General features: G+C 35.6%; 2 protein-coding genes across 2 annotated transcripts in view; both read right to left on the bottom strand.

The window, feature by feature from the left end:
- Positions 1–15,177, bottom strand: part of LOC306875003 (uncharacterized protein) — a 262,032-nt gene that overhangs the window by 231,300 nt on the left and 15,555 nt on the right. The gene's annotated exons all lie outside the window — the stretch shown is intronic.
- LOC306875014 (uncharacterized protein) lies at positions 9,809–15,079 on the bottom strand. Its single transcript, XM_079425377.1, has 6 exons — positions 14,945–15,079; positions 13,922–14,248; positions 12,958–13,269; positions 11,966–12,277; positions 11,769–11,867; positions 9,809–11,426 (listed from the first exon to the last, which is right to left on the bottom strand). Exons 1-6 carry the CDS (start codon positions 15,012–15,014, stop codon positions 11,185–11,187), a joined length of 1,362 nt encoding a protein of 453 aa, XP_079281503.1. The 5' UTR covers positions 15,015–15,079; the 3' UTR covers positions 9,809–11,184.

Raw genomic sequence — 15,177 nt, 5'->3', positions numbered from 1 at the left:
TAGATTAGTTTTACGATCTCTTTATGAAATTTTTGAAGCATCAAAGTGCATGCTGTCATAAACTGCCAAAGGAGGGACATGAGGGATCATGAAGTGAATGTCCAGCGCTCTCTCCACCCTCAATACCACGACTGAGGTGCCCTTGAGCAAGACACCGAACCCCCAACTGCTCCCCGGGCGCCGCAGCATAAATGGCTGCCCACTGCTCCGGGTGCATGTTCACGGTGTGTGTGTGTTCACTGTGTGTGTGTGCATCGTTGGATGGGTTAAATGCAGAGCACGAATTCCGAGTATGGGTCACCATACTTGGCTGAATGTCACTTCACTCACACTTTAAATATGTTATCCAAAGATATATTTTAAAGAAAATCTGTTTCTCCATCCTTTAATCAAATTACAAATGTGACCTGAATTTATAGTGTATTACGTCCAGAGACGTATTTGTTTCTCTCTATTTAGCAGGAAGTACTAGCTGCCAGCTGCCTCCAATGATTGGTTGTCTGCTGTGTTTGGAGGAATTTATGCCTTGTTGATTGGGTTTCTCTTCAGTGTTATTGCGTTTACATTCTTGTTGTAATTGGTGTTTATGACAAAAAATACTTTCTGGTTTGTAAGCTACTATTTGTTCGTATATATAATTTGTTTATATTGTTAGTTCTTTGGGAATATAGAGAGGGGGTACCATTTTCTTTTGAACTTGTCTCCTGTTTAAGCTATTTGGGGAATTAGTGTAATTTGTTGTATTTTTTCTTTTGTTTTCTTTTAATATTTTAGTTTTTCTCTCTACTGGTTAGAGGAGTTATGTGTTGTTTTGGCCTTTGCCCCCTCTTGAAACCTTGGGATCCTCCCACATTTATAAAAGAAGCTTGTTTTTGATATTGAGTTGATTTTGTTCATTGTGAAAGCACTGGGGTTGGGAACTGGACCTTGCTGCCTCCACACATCACACCATTTTATTCTGTTACATGTTCCTCCATCAATAGACTACAATGGGAACGTAACACAATTTGGGGGCTCATTTATCAGTAACAAAATGTGGTTTATCTCTTTTTGTTATTTGCAGCAGGATGTAATAATCCAAAAGTCCATCTTCTGTTGTCCTCTCACATCAAAATCCACCCACATATTTGTTTAGAACCGTTTCGGACTGTTTTGACCTGTAAACAGTCCTTGATCTGTGCATATTTCTCTCCTGATTTCAGACGAGATGGCATTTCACTGGAGAAAATAATATTATGCATAGAGGACTAGCAATAGTTTCAAGTCAAAACATCTTAATGATGGATTTGTTTCTTACATACACATCATTCAACGTCACAACATGTTAATTAATGGACTGGACTGGATTACTTGTGGATTATTGTGATGTTTTTAACAGCTGATTGGACTGCCGAGGATCCGTTGGTGGAATTTTCATTTTTGGATGAACCAGATCAGTTTAAATGTCATTCTGTGCAAATACGATAAAATAAATGGCTAATGAGTGAAAATGAATCTGTATCTTTTGGGGATTATACCAGCAATCTTCAGCAAACATATCTGGAACTGATTCTTCTACTCAACTGATGTTGGTCTAATTTTAGTCTGCAGGTTGGATGGTAATGCCTAGTCTCTTCCGTCCTGTTCAGATCATTTCTTGTAGATCTGAAGTCATAAACCAGAAAAGCAAAAGCAGCCACACCCACCAGAGCAGAAACCACCAATCGTATCACAGTTTCAGTAAAACCACAACAGTGGATATGGTCTGAAAAAAAGAGAGAAAAAACACTTGAGTTAGAATAATGCACTTAATTCTTTCAAACAGACTCATAGGTGCCAGTTTTATAGGTTGTTATAATTATGAATTCAAGATTTCACTGTGAAGGCAGAACATCCACAAGCTTTACTGAGTGTTTAAATATGTTTGCATGCACGTTTTCTTTGCCTAGCCAAATAACATTAGCGAGGAAGTAAATCTAGACTCTTTTAAGGGCTTCAGCCACATCTTTAGTCTAAGCTCTCATAGAAACCTGTGTGATTCTTTCTCCAATATCTTTATTTTTTTGTTTCTGAGTACTAATGTTTTTTTGTTTTTTGTTTTTTTAACACGGGGCCCACACCCACACACAGCCCTCAGACACACGATTCACGTCTCTGTTGCTCATCTGCGATCTATTCTTTGTTCAAGTGTAATCACAAAAACAGGTCATTCTTTTTCCATGAATGCATGTGCTGATCAAATGTACACCTTCAATGCAATGTAAACCACATTAGATAAAAGCATCTGTTGAATGAATAAATATAATGTAAATGAAAATATTGCAATTTTAATGGGTTTATGTGGTTGATTATTTCACACCCATCTGCAATAAGATGAAGCAACACCTTTGAATATGTGCTGTATCGGCATTGTGGTTGTCACAATTGCATAAACATGGCCTCAACTCTGACATTAAGCCGCTATGAACTAACACTGGATTTCAGATTCAAAAAATCTTTCAAAAAAAGTTAAAAAAAAACTCATGTGACGTTAACCGAACACATTTAACAGTTCTGTTCTCAAACTAACATCACTACTGACGTACCTGAACTTGGCTGATGGAGTTCAGTAATATTAACATATTCAGTCTGGTTGAGGGTTAAATTGGACGACACAAAATGTGAGCTTGTTGAACTTTCTGGAGATGCAGAACTTTGTGGAGTCTCTGAAAATGACAGATGTTAGTGTGACACTGGTCTCATCACACACAGTTCTGATCTTTATAATAGATTTATATTTTAAATGAAATTAAATGGACAGTTCACCCAAAAATTTAAACTGTATCATCATTTACTCACTCTCAAGCTATTCCAAGACAAAGAAGAAACTCATACAGATTTGGAACAACTTGTGGGTTAGTAAATGATGACAGAAGTTTCATTTTTGGACAAACTGTTCCTTTAATACAATTAATACCATAAAATGTGCATTCAAGGAACATTGAAAAGAACAGAAAAGCAAAATATTACAATGACAACAATATAATTCAAATGAAGAACAGTCATGGTAAATTACACTGCTATTCTCTACTCACCATTGACTGTAACATTGAAACTCATGTAGCTGGTCTCACTGCTGATAGCCGTTACTTTATAAAGTCCAGAGTCTGTGGTTCTGGTGTCGGTGATGGTCAGAGATCTAGTCTGATCCAGTTGTAGTCTGTCTCTGAATCTCCCATCAGGACCATCGTATGTTGAGTTGGTTTGCGTGAGCCTGCCGACTTCAGCTATTCGAGTGTTTCCGAACGTCCACTTTAACAAATATTTCTGAACTTCAGTAACATCAGCCCATAGAGTGACAGAATCTCCCTCCATCACTGATATTGTCTTCATTTTATCTGTCATATCTAGAAAACAAACAGGGAAATGTTTTGTAACAGACTAAATGCTCCCCAAATATATTATGTTGTTTATTAATAACAAAACAAAATCTGAGAAATGCAGACGTTTTCCACTAAATTTCTCATCAGGCCCCAAAACTAGTAATAACAAAAAAATTCCCTTTGAGAATAAAATGATATAAACTGTCTGAAAAACTTTTTTTTATGGAAACCACCATTTATTTCTTACAAATAAAAATTATGAAAGTAATAAAAAAATACTTATAACTTACCAACCAGACCCCACAAGCACACACAGAACAAAATAAAAGCGTTAAGCATAATTATCGGAGGCTATTTGTCATTCACACTAATGAAGCTGTATCCCCACCGCCAGCGACTCTGTTGCTGCATGTCGCAATGCATGCCCACATTGTTATGCCAAGTTGTTGACCTAGAAAATGTTTTCTTACCGCTTAAAATAAGAGGGAGAGGGAACATTAAATAAAAATGGAAAAGAATGAACATGTCCATGAAACGAACATGTTAAATGAACTATAGGAAAAAACATGTCTGTGAGTCTGTCGACTTAGCCTATATGCGCAGTTTTGCGAGATGGTCCTCACTGCAGAACACAATATCCAGGGGGCGTGGTTGGATCTAGATCCAACTCCTCCCACCTTACATAGACCTAAACCTACCCATCTCCACGCCCTGATCCCTAAACCCACCCATCCCCACCAATCTCCACCCCTAGATGTAGATCCAACCCCGCCCCCAGGATCTTTGTTCTACAGTGAGGGGGCTACTGGAGACGTTTTACTGGCTGTGTTCCAGTTCTTAGCAGTGTTCTCTGCTCCCTACTAATTGAGCCCGAGGTATCACACTAAAACGTTCACTTCACTTTCATTTGGAAACCCCTATTACAAAACAGAACACCCTTGCTGTGTCCCAATTCGCATATACTAACCGTCCTGAATAGTATTCGAAAATAAAATTAGTATGTGACAAGATTATACAGTTTAATCAGTGACAGAATGCACTACATTTACATTTATGCATTTAGCAGACGCTTTTATCCAAAGTGACTTACATTGCATTCAAGTTACAGTTTTTACATTTTATCAGCTCTTAAAACAACAGAGCGGTCAGTTAAAGACGCAGTTGTATCCCAAAGCTTGCATACCTACTATTCTACATAGCCTACTCAAAAGTAGCCTATCTACTTATTCTTCACAAAAAGAGTACATAGCCTACTTTTAGGGCATAGTATAAGTAGGTGAATTGGGACACAGCACCTGTCCTCAAACAGACGAAATTTGATGACATAGGCGAATACACTTTTGTAAACAAATAAGTATAGCCTACAATACATTACTGCTATACTTTCATACAGTCTCATGACAAATCGTACCTATTTTACGTTTTTGGCGAATGGGTAGCCAGTTTGTAAGATATGGTACGATCTCATTCTACCGTACTTTTTTGTACAACCCCCACTGAGAATTAGGTCTAGGAGTGGGGTTCTTGTTATACACAAGTCGTACGTTTTTCTACGACCTAATCCATACCAAATTACAACTTCGTAAAACACTTACATTTTCTGGTGAAAAAGTATAGCATGAAATGTAAAACATTTGACACATCTGTAATGAAAACCAGTGCCAATAACAGGGCAACGTACGTGCCAATATGCCCTAAATAGTGACACGACCATTGTAGATGCGTAGGTGTATAAAAATATAAAGTCATCTCATTGATCATCATATTAAATTCAGATTATTCGCATCTCTACAAAAATTATTGGGATTTCTGTTCTTATTAATGACCGGTAAGTTTGTTTATTTAAAAAGTATTGAAATTTCGGTTTTGATTTACGCTTTTCTAAATCAAATGCATGGAAGTTGACACAGAAGAAACAGCGCAGTTATAAATACTGATACTAACACTAATAATGTGCCAAACGGTTGTTTTATATGGTTCGTGGTAAATCATATTTGAATAAGTCGCAGTCAACATTAGGAATTTCTTGCTCGAGAGTTATATATTTATCATTTCGATACCAAAGACCCACAAATATAACGAGGCCCTTGCAAAACCAAATTTGATTTAACTTTTGATGGACAAAATGCCTATTTACTTTTTGTTTCATTGTCTTTTTGCTGTCATATAGTCTATTTCCTGTTTTGAAGGTTGATAATAGTCTGCTTGCATAAAACGTTTAATAATTGCTTATTATTTTGCTTATATGTCAAATAAGTCTTAATAACTTATGCAGTTGCTTTTCAAGTACATTTATTTTGTTTTAATAGATAGTTTGTGTATTGTTTTAATTTTCACAGTTATGGTCTTAATTTTCACGTTCTCCCACTTCACAATTTCTAAAACAATCACATGTCTGTTAGTCTTTTTAGCAGCTCACACAATAATTTCAGTTGTGTTTGTTGGAGGTAGCTTTGTATCATTAAAACTGTTTCTGTTTGTTTTCCAGGTGAGTCTGGTGCACAGACAGTTGAAACTGAGTCCATGTCAGTGACAGAGGGGGATGCTGTCAGTCTACAAACTAATCTTTCTAATATACTGAACGATGATACCATACTGTGGATGTTTGGACCTAAAGACACTCATATCTCATATAAGAAGAAAGAACAATTTGACTCAACTTTTTGTCACAGACGACAATGTGGGATTCAGAGGCAGATTACAGGCGGACCAAAACAACTGTCTCTCTCACCATCAGAAACACCAGAATCAGACACTCTGGACAATATAAACTAACCATCTCTAGAGATAAAAATATGTTCAAGATTTTTAATGTTGGTTGGTTTGGATGGTTTTAAGAACCCACGGTGACGCGGATGTCACAAACACTGGTGATCATCTGGAAAGGTCTTTTTAAAGCATTATCAACTCAGGAAGTCCCTAAGTAACACACAATGAACACCCAGGTTCAGTCATGTGACAATATGTGCATTTTGTGTTGCCATGGCAACATTTCCAAAATGGTGTTCTGTCTGGTTAGCACATGTTGCAGTGTCAGCAATTTTTAAAACGCTTGTTTTTATTACAAGTTACAAAGATATTGTGGTGACATATATGTCACATCGGGCTATTGACCTTATAAAAGTAGGTGGAATTTTGATGTGACATATTTGTCACAATAAAGGGATAGTTCACCCAAAAATGAAAATTTGATGTTTATCTGCTTACCCCAAGGGTATCCAATATGTAGGTGATTTTGTTTCTTCAGTAGAACACAACTCAAACCGTTGCAGTCATATAATGTCAGTCAATGGTACTCACGGCTTTGAGAGAGAGAAAAAAAAAACATACACAGACAAAACCAAATTAAACCCTGTGGCTCGTGACGATACGCTGAGGTCTAAAGACATGAAACGATCGGCCTGTGCAAGAAACTGAACAGTATTTATATATTTTTTACCTCTGATCCGCCGCACGGATATCATCACGAGCCACAGGGTTTAATTTGGTTTTGTCTGTGTATGCTTTGTTTTTTTTCTCTCTCAAAGTCGTGAGTACCATTTACTGTAATTATATGACTGACAGACTGCAACTGTTTGAATTAAAAATCTATGTGTTCTACTGAAGAAACAAAGTCACCTATATCTTGAATGCCCTTGGGGTAAACAGATAAACATCAAATTTTCATTTTTGGGTGAACTATCCCTTTAAAAAAAATGTTAATGAGCTGCTCAATTAATTTAGCTGATTCAATTATTTTAGTGTTATATATTTTCTGCTGCTCATTTCAAAGCATATTTTAACAAATCTATGTGCACGTTTAACATGTTGACCTCCAGTGTGAGGTAGTTGTTTATTGTTATTCAGCTCGCACATATTTGAGTTGTGAAAAACAAAAAAAAATCTCAAAAATAATTTCTGGTTAAACCATATACCTGAAAAGGTAGAATTTTGATATGTTATAAATAGTTGTTGTAAAACTTAATGGTCACAGTTATGTGGTTTTGAAATATGTTGTGGCAAAGCAAATGAAATATGAAAACTGTATTTCTTCTGAAAAAGGTTTTTGTTTTATCTTCCCAGAAAAGTAATCATTTTGATATATGTTGTGGAAAAGCAAATAAACAGAGAGAGAAAAAAAAAAAAAGCTATTTAGCAAAACAAATTAAAACAAATTATATATATATAATTATATATATAACTTTTTTTTTTTTTTTTTTTTTTTTTCAATTGAGAAATAAACGCCCAATGTAACATATGTAACATTACAGATCTTTCACAAGGAAGGATTGTATTTCAAAAACAACTGCAGAAACATGTTATAAGTGGTCCATTTGGTTTGTTGTATATGCCCCATAATTTTCCTATAAGGATAAATTGGTCCGGGTTCTTATGGGTTAATCTATCATTCCTAGTCTTCATGTCATCAAAACCTGGCTTTCAACTATTGCATTGTTTGTCTCCATTGAATTTGTCACTAACATGTATACAGTTATGTTTTATGTGTTTGTTATTTGTCCTAATATTAAATATCACTTTCTCATATCATGTCGTTTCAAATGCATATGCTGTTTATGCTGCTCTTTTCCATACACTTCATACTGTCCATAACGTTTAAGCTCTAAATGGGAAAAGTATCATAAATGCACTGTAAAGTTGTCCTGTAAAGTTTTCTGAAGTCATGTGATAATTTTGTGCAAAAAGACTAAAATTGTTGATTCAATGCCAGTGTTTTACCCAAAGCATTGATGTGCTGTGGCAGGCTTTATATTTCTCACTCAGAAGACTTGGAACATAGCATGAATCACATTAACTTTATTGTATGAATGTACAGACCTTAACACTCATGTCACTGGCACAGAGAAGAAAGAGACAGTGATGGAGGCAGAGTCTGTTACTCTACACACTGGTCTTACTGAAAGACGCTACAGGGAGACGCTATGATAAAGTGGTGCTATGAAACCGAAATCCCATTGCTGAAATCAAAGCAGGGACAAAGGAGACACAGGACGGTGCTGATGGGAGATTCAGGAACAAACTGAGGCTGGATGAGAAGACTGGAGATCTCACTATCAGTAACATTAGGACCATTCACTCTGGACTCTACAAACTCAGCAGCAGCAGAAAAACCAAATACAAGAGATTCTTTCTTAACATCAAAGGTAAGTATCATGTCTTCCCGTGGGATCATGCAGTAAATGTAGATTATCTAAAATGAACACATTCTCAAAGTGCTCAAGTTGTTTACAGATTTCAGTTATAGAACCACGTTATGAATTCACATTGTTATGAAAATAACACAATTAAGAGATTAAAGTCATAATATTGCATGAAAAAAAAAAAAAAAAAAAAAAAAAAAAATATATATATATATATATATATATATATATATATATATATATATATGCGCCAATAGATCAAGGCAAATTTGATTTCTCATGTCACGACCCCTTTAAATATGTTAGGTAATGTCATCCTCTGCTGTGCTATGGACTGCTTTGTTGGTATTTTATTAATTAGGGACATTTAATTAAGAAATTAATTTAATATTGTTTTTCAATATCAAAATGTGACTTCAGTCTCTTGTACTTCAACAACATTACTATAACATATTTGTCTGGTTTGATGTTTCATTTTCTGCACTAACTCATGTTTAACCAAAAAATGCCTTCTACTTTTTATAATCACTCGTTTTTTTTTATTTCTCTGTTTCAGTGTGCTGCTGTGACATGAAGTGAAGTCAGAGCCATGCATGGTGGGAGGTTCTGTCATTCTCCAGACTAAGACTGAAATACAAAGCGATGATCTGATAGTGTGGATGTTTGGAGCTGAAAACTGTCTCGTTGTTAAAGCTGATTCAGGAACAACTAGTATTAGTGAGAAATTCAGAGGCAGAATGGAGCTGGACAAGACGACTGGATCTCTGACCATCAGTGAGATCAGAACCACAGACTCTGGACATTTTAAACTTCAGATCATCAACAGAGAACAGACCACATTCAGGAGATTCAATGTGACTGTCAAGAGTGAGTAGAACATCATTTATTATAACTATATATTTATTTAACAACAGTTCCGTTCCTTGAATCTGATTGGTCAGCATTCAAAGAATGTTCTCCGCTTGTCTGTGCTTGTGCGTTCCATATTATGACAAATTGAAAATCTAGGTTTTTTTTTTTTGTATTTCAAGTATTAAAAATTCTAAAACATTTTCAGCGACCATGTCTGTAAAATGTTTGTATAAATTTAGTATTTAGGGCAATTGTCTTTTTATTTAAAGTGTAGTGATTTTGTTGTGTGTTCTTGTCATTTTTTATTAGTTTATGGTTTTTTAAATGTTTATATAGGTTTTTTATTAATTTTTATTACTTCTACTTAAACTAAATGAAGGTTAGAAATTTTGCCTTGGCAGAAATAAAAATTTATTTAAGGTTTGTTTATTTCAGTTAATTTTATTTCAAGAAACAATTTATTTTATTTTTAGTTTTACGTAAGGATAAAAACCCTAATTCACTGATAATCTTCCTCTCCATGTACAACATCTTCTAAAGTCAACAGGAAGATGAATTAAGTCTCAGTATTTTAAGGCTTTCAAGGAAAAAATGTCTGTAACAATTCATATTGTCAAAATATTTTCTAAAGCATCCAGACTTTTATATTTCATTCTATTGTTTTTAATTTCAATGATTGTCACTGTATTTTCTTCCAGGTTCCACAGGAAAGCAAGTGAATGAATCAGTGACTGTAGTGATGCCGCTGTTGAGTGGAGACATTCCTGATGGAGTGAATAAGCAGGATGAGATGAGTTCACTTTAAAGCGATAAGACATGCCCACCAGTGCCAATCAGAGAGACATGATAAATGCAGAAATTTGTTGTAAAGTAATAAACAAACTCGTATGCTGGAGCCTTGTGTGGTGAGCAAATAACAACAGCTTACAAAACTAAATACAGAAGTGTGTTGACTCTAACATCGCTGTAGAAGGACTACTGAAAACTGATAAAGCACGAACTGAGTGAGCTGAACCTGAAAGTTAACTATTCACTGTCCACACTCCGGATGCGTGACACTTACCAATGATCGGTGGTGCTACAATTACCAAACATCAATATTGGAAAAGCTGTACTACACTCTTAAAAATATGTTCAAAAAGAGTGTTTTCACAGTGATTGTTGTTGAATAAACATTTTTTGATTTCCTAAAGAACCTTTTAATGAACACTTAGAAAAACGTTTTTTTTTTTTTTTTTAATGTAAAGAACATTTTGAAATTTCACAAAGGCTTTTTTCAATATAAAGGACTTCTTGTGAAATAGAAAGTTTCCGTGGACGTTAAAGGTTCTTCATAGAACCATTAATGTCATTTTCCATTACTTTTGCTTTGGCATAATAACACTTAAATGGAAGTTTTGATGATCAGATGAAGTCTGACTGAGGATTGAGAAGATATAATAAACATCTCCTGCTTCCTGCTTTTCCCCTGCCTATATCTGCACCTTTTGACAGGCAGAATAATTTAAGGTCCAGAAAAGCTGGATCTGGGTAATAGCTATTTGATAAATATCATCTATATAACTACCAGTAAAGACAAACCGTGTTTTATATTTATTAGTAGGTTAAAACTTTTATGTAAAAATCAGCTGAAACTCACCACATCTCCAAAAAAAAAAAGAATGCTTTTGGGATCATTCTGTGCCATCATTTGTGTTGCTAATTATTATTTTGTTTATAGTAATTATGTTACACCCATGTATTTAATAGATTGATCAAAGTCATATTCTGTGCAGATACAATCAATAAATGGCCAATGAGTGCAACAATATGTTAATAAACAGCTGTGCAAGGAACAGTAAAGGTGCAGAGCATTAATGCGTGTTTTGCTTTACATTCTGGACATATCTGGAACTCAACCTTCTGCTCCGTTCAAACTGTATGTCTGATTTTACTCCATGGGTCTGAAACAGATATCCAGTCTCTTCTGTCCTGTTCAGCTCACTTCTTGTGGATCTGATGTCATAGACCAGCACAGCAACAGCAGCCACGCCCACCAGAGCAGAGAGAGCCAATCGAATTACAGCTTCAGTAGAACCACAACAGTGGATGTTGTCTGAAAAGAAAAAGAGAACACAATCACAATTGTGCATTTGCTTCTCTTTCAAACAGATTTACAGGTGTGGATTTTGTAGGTTATTAAGAGAATTATTATGACATTAGCTACAACTGCATGGCTCACAGAAGCGATTCTAGACTCTTTTAAGGGCCCCCTGAAGAATCTGTCTAACTGATTGCTTCTCCATGATGTTTTTTGGCTTGAGCGCTAATGTTCTCTAGAGCAGCATTAGACGAGTGATTCACTTCTCAGTTGCTTCTCTGTCATCTGTCTTATGTTCCTGCGAAATCACAGAAGCAGATGCAAGCAAATGTTCCCCATATAAACCCAGTGACTTACCTGAACTCGGCTGATAGAGCTCAGTAACGCTGGCATCCTCATTTTGGTTTATGGTTGAACTGTTCACTGCACCGCTGGAAGACACACAATTTGATCTTTCTGAAAATGAATAATTTTGTAATTAAAGCAGACAATATCATAAAATGTGTGTTTAAGAACAATTTTAAAATATGATAAAGATATAAGTCAAACCATACCATAGACTGTAACATTATAATGCATGTATCTGGTTTCTCTGTTGACGATTGCTAGTTGATAAAGTCCAGAGTCTGTGGTTCTGGTGTTGGTGATGGTCAGAGATCCGGTCTGATCCAGCTTTAATCTGTCTCTGAATCTCCCATCAGCATCATATGTTGAGTTGGTTTGCGTGAGCCTATTGACTGCAGCTATGCGGGTGCTTCCGAACATCCACTGTATTAATAAATATTTCTGTGTTTCAGTAACATCAGTGTTTAGAGTCACAGACTCTCCCTTCATCACTGATACTGACCTCACTTCATCTGTCACATCTAGAGAACAAACACAAACATTCTTGTAATGGACTGATGGCATTATGTTGGTTACTATTACTATTTAAATCTGTATTATGCAGACATTTTCCTATTATGAATGTTGAATGATATGTAAACCAATAACAATTAAAGTTCAGAAGTTCAATGTGAGTTAGTGTTACTTAAGCACTTTCATATGCAAACAGAAGTGAAACAAAACACTCATCTGTGGATCTGACGGCTTTAAAGGGATAGTTCACCCAAAATATTACAATTTTGCCACCTTTTACTCCCCTCACATTGTTCCAAACCTGTGTGAATTTCTTTCTCTCTTCTGTTGAAAACAAAAAAGCTGATTCCTGGAAGCCATTGACTTCCATAGTATGTTTTTTTTCCTACTATTGAGGTCAATGGCTACCAGCAACTGTTTAGTTGCCAATATTCTTCAAAATATCTTCTTTTATGTTCCACACAAGAAAGAAACTCACACATGTTTAGCATAACTTTGTAAATCATGACATAATTTTCATTTTATCCCTTTAACTTTCACATTCTTAACGGTGTCATTTGTTCAAATGGAATTAAAGTCATTAATATCATAAGGAATACTGAAATTAATAGAAAATAACAATTTTTAAATATTACAATGACAAAGATATAATCCAAATGAAGGGCAAATTATGCTGTAACTCTCTTACCGAAGACTGTAACATTGTAACGGACGTAAATGGTGTCTCTGCTGACAACTGTGAGTTGATAAAGTCCAGAGTCTGTGGTTCTGGTGTTGGTGATGGTCAGAGATCCGGTTTGATCCAGCTTTAATCTGTCTCTGAATCTCCCATCAGCATCATATGTTGAGTTAGTTTGCGTGAGTCTGTTGACTTCAGCTATGCGGGTGCTTCCAAACATCCACTGCATTAACAAATATTTCTGTGTTTCAGTAACATCAGTGTTTAGAGTCACAGACTCTCCCTTCATCACTGATACTGACTTCACTTCATCTGTCACATCTAGAGAACAAACACAAACATTCTTGTTATGGACTGATGGCATTATGTTGGTTATTAATGACCAAATTACTATTCACATATTTAAATATGTATTATGCAAATGTTTACCTAATATGAAATGTTGAATGATATGTAAACCAAAGACAATAACAATTAAAGTTTAGGAGTTCAGTGTGAGTTGGTGTTACTTGAGCACTTTCATATGCAAACAGAAGTGAAACAAAACACTCATCTGTGGATCTGACTGTTTTAAAGGGATAGGTCACCCAAAATATTACAATTTTGCCATCTTTTACTCCCCTCACATTGTTCCAAAAGCTGGTTGCTGATTCCTGGTAGCCATTGACTTCCATGGTATGTTTTTTCCTACTATAAAAGTCAGTGGCTACCAGCAACTGTTTGGTTGCCAATATTCTTCAAAATGTCTTCTTTTATGTTCCACACAAGAAAGAAACTCATACATGCAATTTTCATTTTTGGGTGAATTATACCTTTAACTTTAACATTCTTAACTGTGTCATTTGTTCAAATGGAAAGAAAGCCATTAATATCATAAGGAATATTGAAATGAATATACAATAACCATTTTAAAATATTACAATGACAAAAACATAATTCAAATGAAGGGCAAATTATGCTGTAACTCTCTTACCGAAGACTGTAACATTGTAACTGACGTAAATGGTGTCTCTGCTGACAACTGTGAGTTGATAAAGTCCAGAGTCTGTGGTTGTGACGTTTGTGATGGTCAGAGATCCGGTTTGATCCAAATGCAGTCTGTCTCTGAATCTCCCATCAGGACCATCATATATCGAGTTTGTTTGCGTGAGTCTGTTGACTTCAGCTAATCGAGCGCTTCCAAACTTCCACTGTATGAACAAATATGTCTGTGCTTCAGTAACATCCGTGTTTAGAGTGACAGAGTCTCCCTTCATCACTGATACTGACCTCACTTCATCTGTATCAACACCAAACACACCTGGAGAACAAATAGGAACACGTTTTGTCACAGACTTTGAGCTTTGGCCCCAATCCATAATGCATCTCCGTGTACAATAAATATCTTATTTAAACCATGTCTATGCCACTGTTGATTATTATAGGAGAAAAACTCTGCACATTCTCAGTCAGCTTGCTGAACAAAATAAAAAAAATAAAAAAAAGTGCTGATGAGCATTACTGAACTGCTTTGTTCCTCCTCAGTGCTGTTTCTTCTGCATTCATTTTGGTGTGTAAACAGAAGTGAAACATAAAACATGATCTTTAAATCAGACTTTAAGTTTATTCATCAAACTAGTTACAGTTACTAATTGGCCCGTGGAATACATTAAATGCTATAGGCCTAAATGAACTAAATGCATGACTGAAACATGTTGCATATTACAACAATGATGTCAATTTGTGTTAATGATCAATGTTTAAAAGAAGACAAATTTTATTTTGGTAACGTAACATCTTGTAGAACTCCTTCAAAATGTCTAAAAAGGTATAACTAGCATCAGTTTTGTAAAAACAAACAAAAAATATTAAAGTGATTGCCTGAGAAACTTTGTTGTTGTTGTTGTTGGTATAACAGTGAAACTGTGAAGTTGGAAATCCTTTTTGATTTCAACCTGAAGGTTATTACTCTTAACTTAAACTGCAGGATGTGAAGTCAAACAAATTTATAACTTACCAACCAGATGCAAGCACAACGAGAACAAAACAAATGGATGAATCATATTCTCTGGCCGTTTTCCCACCATTCTAATAATTAAGCGTCCCGTTCACAGCTCAAGCAACTCTGTGGCTGCATGAGAAGACTCGCAGTGACTAGATTTGTGTCGCTAGTAGGCGTTCCCACTGTTTGATAGTAACGCTTATGAGAGACAGTAGCGGATGCTACATGTTGTTAACAGTGCATTCATT

Source organism: Barbus barbus (genome assembly GCF_936440315.1).
Source record: "Barbus barbus genome assembly, chromosome: 9".
Classification (NCBI taxonomy): domain Eukaryota; kingdom Metazoa; phylum Chordata; class Actinopteri; order Cypriniformes; family Cyprinidae; genus Barbus; species Barbus barbus.
This window is presented reverse-complemented; position numbering and strand designations above follow the sequence as displayed.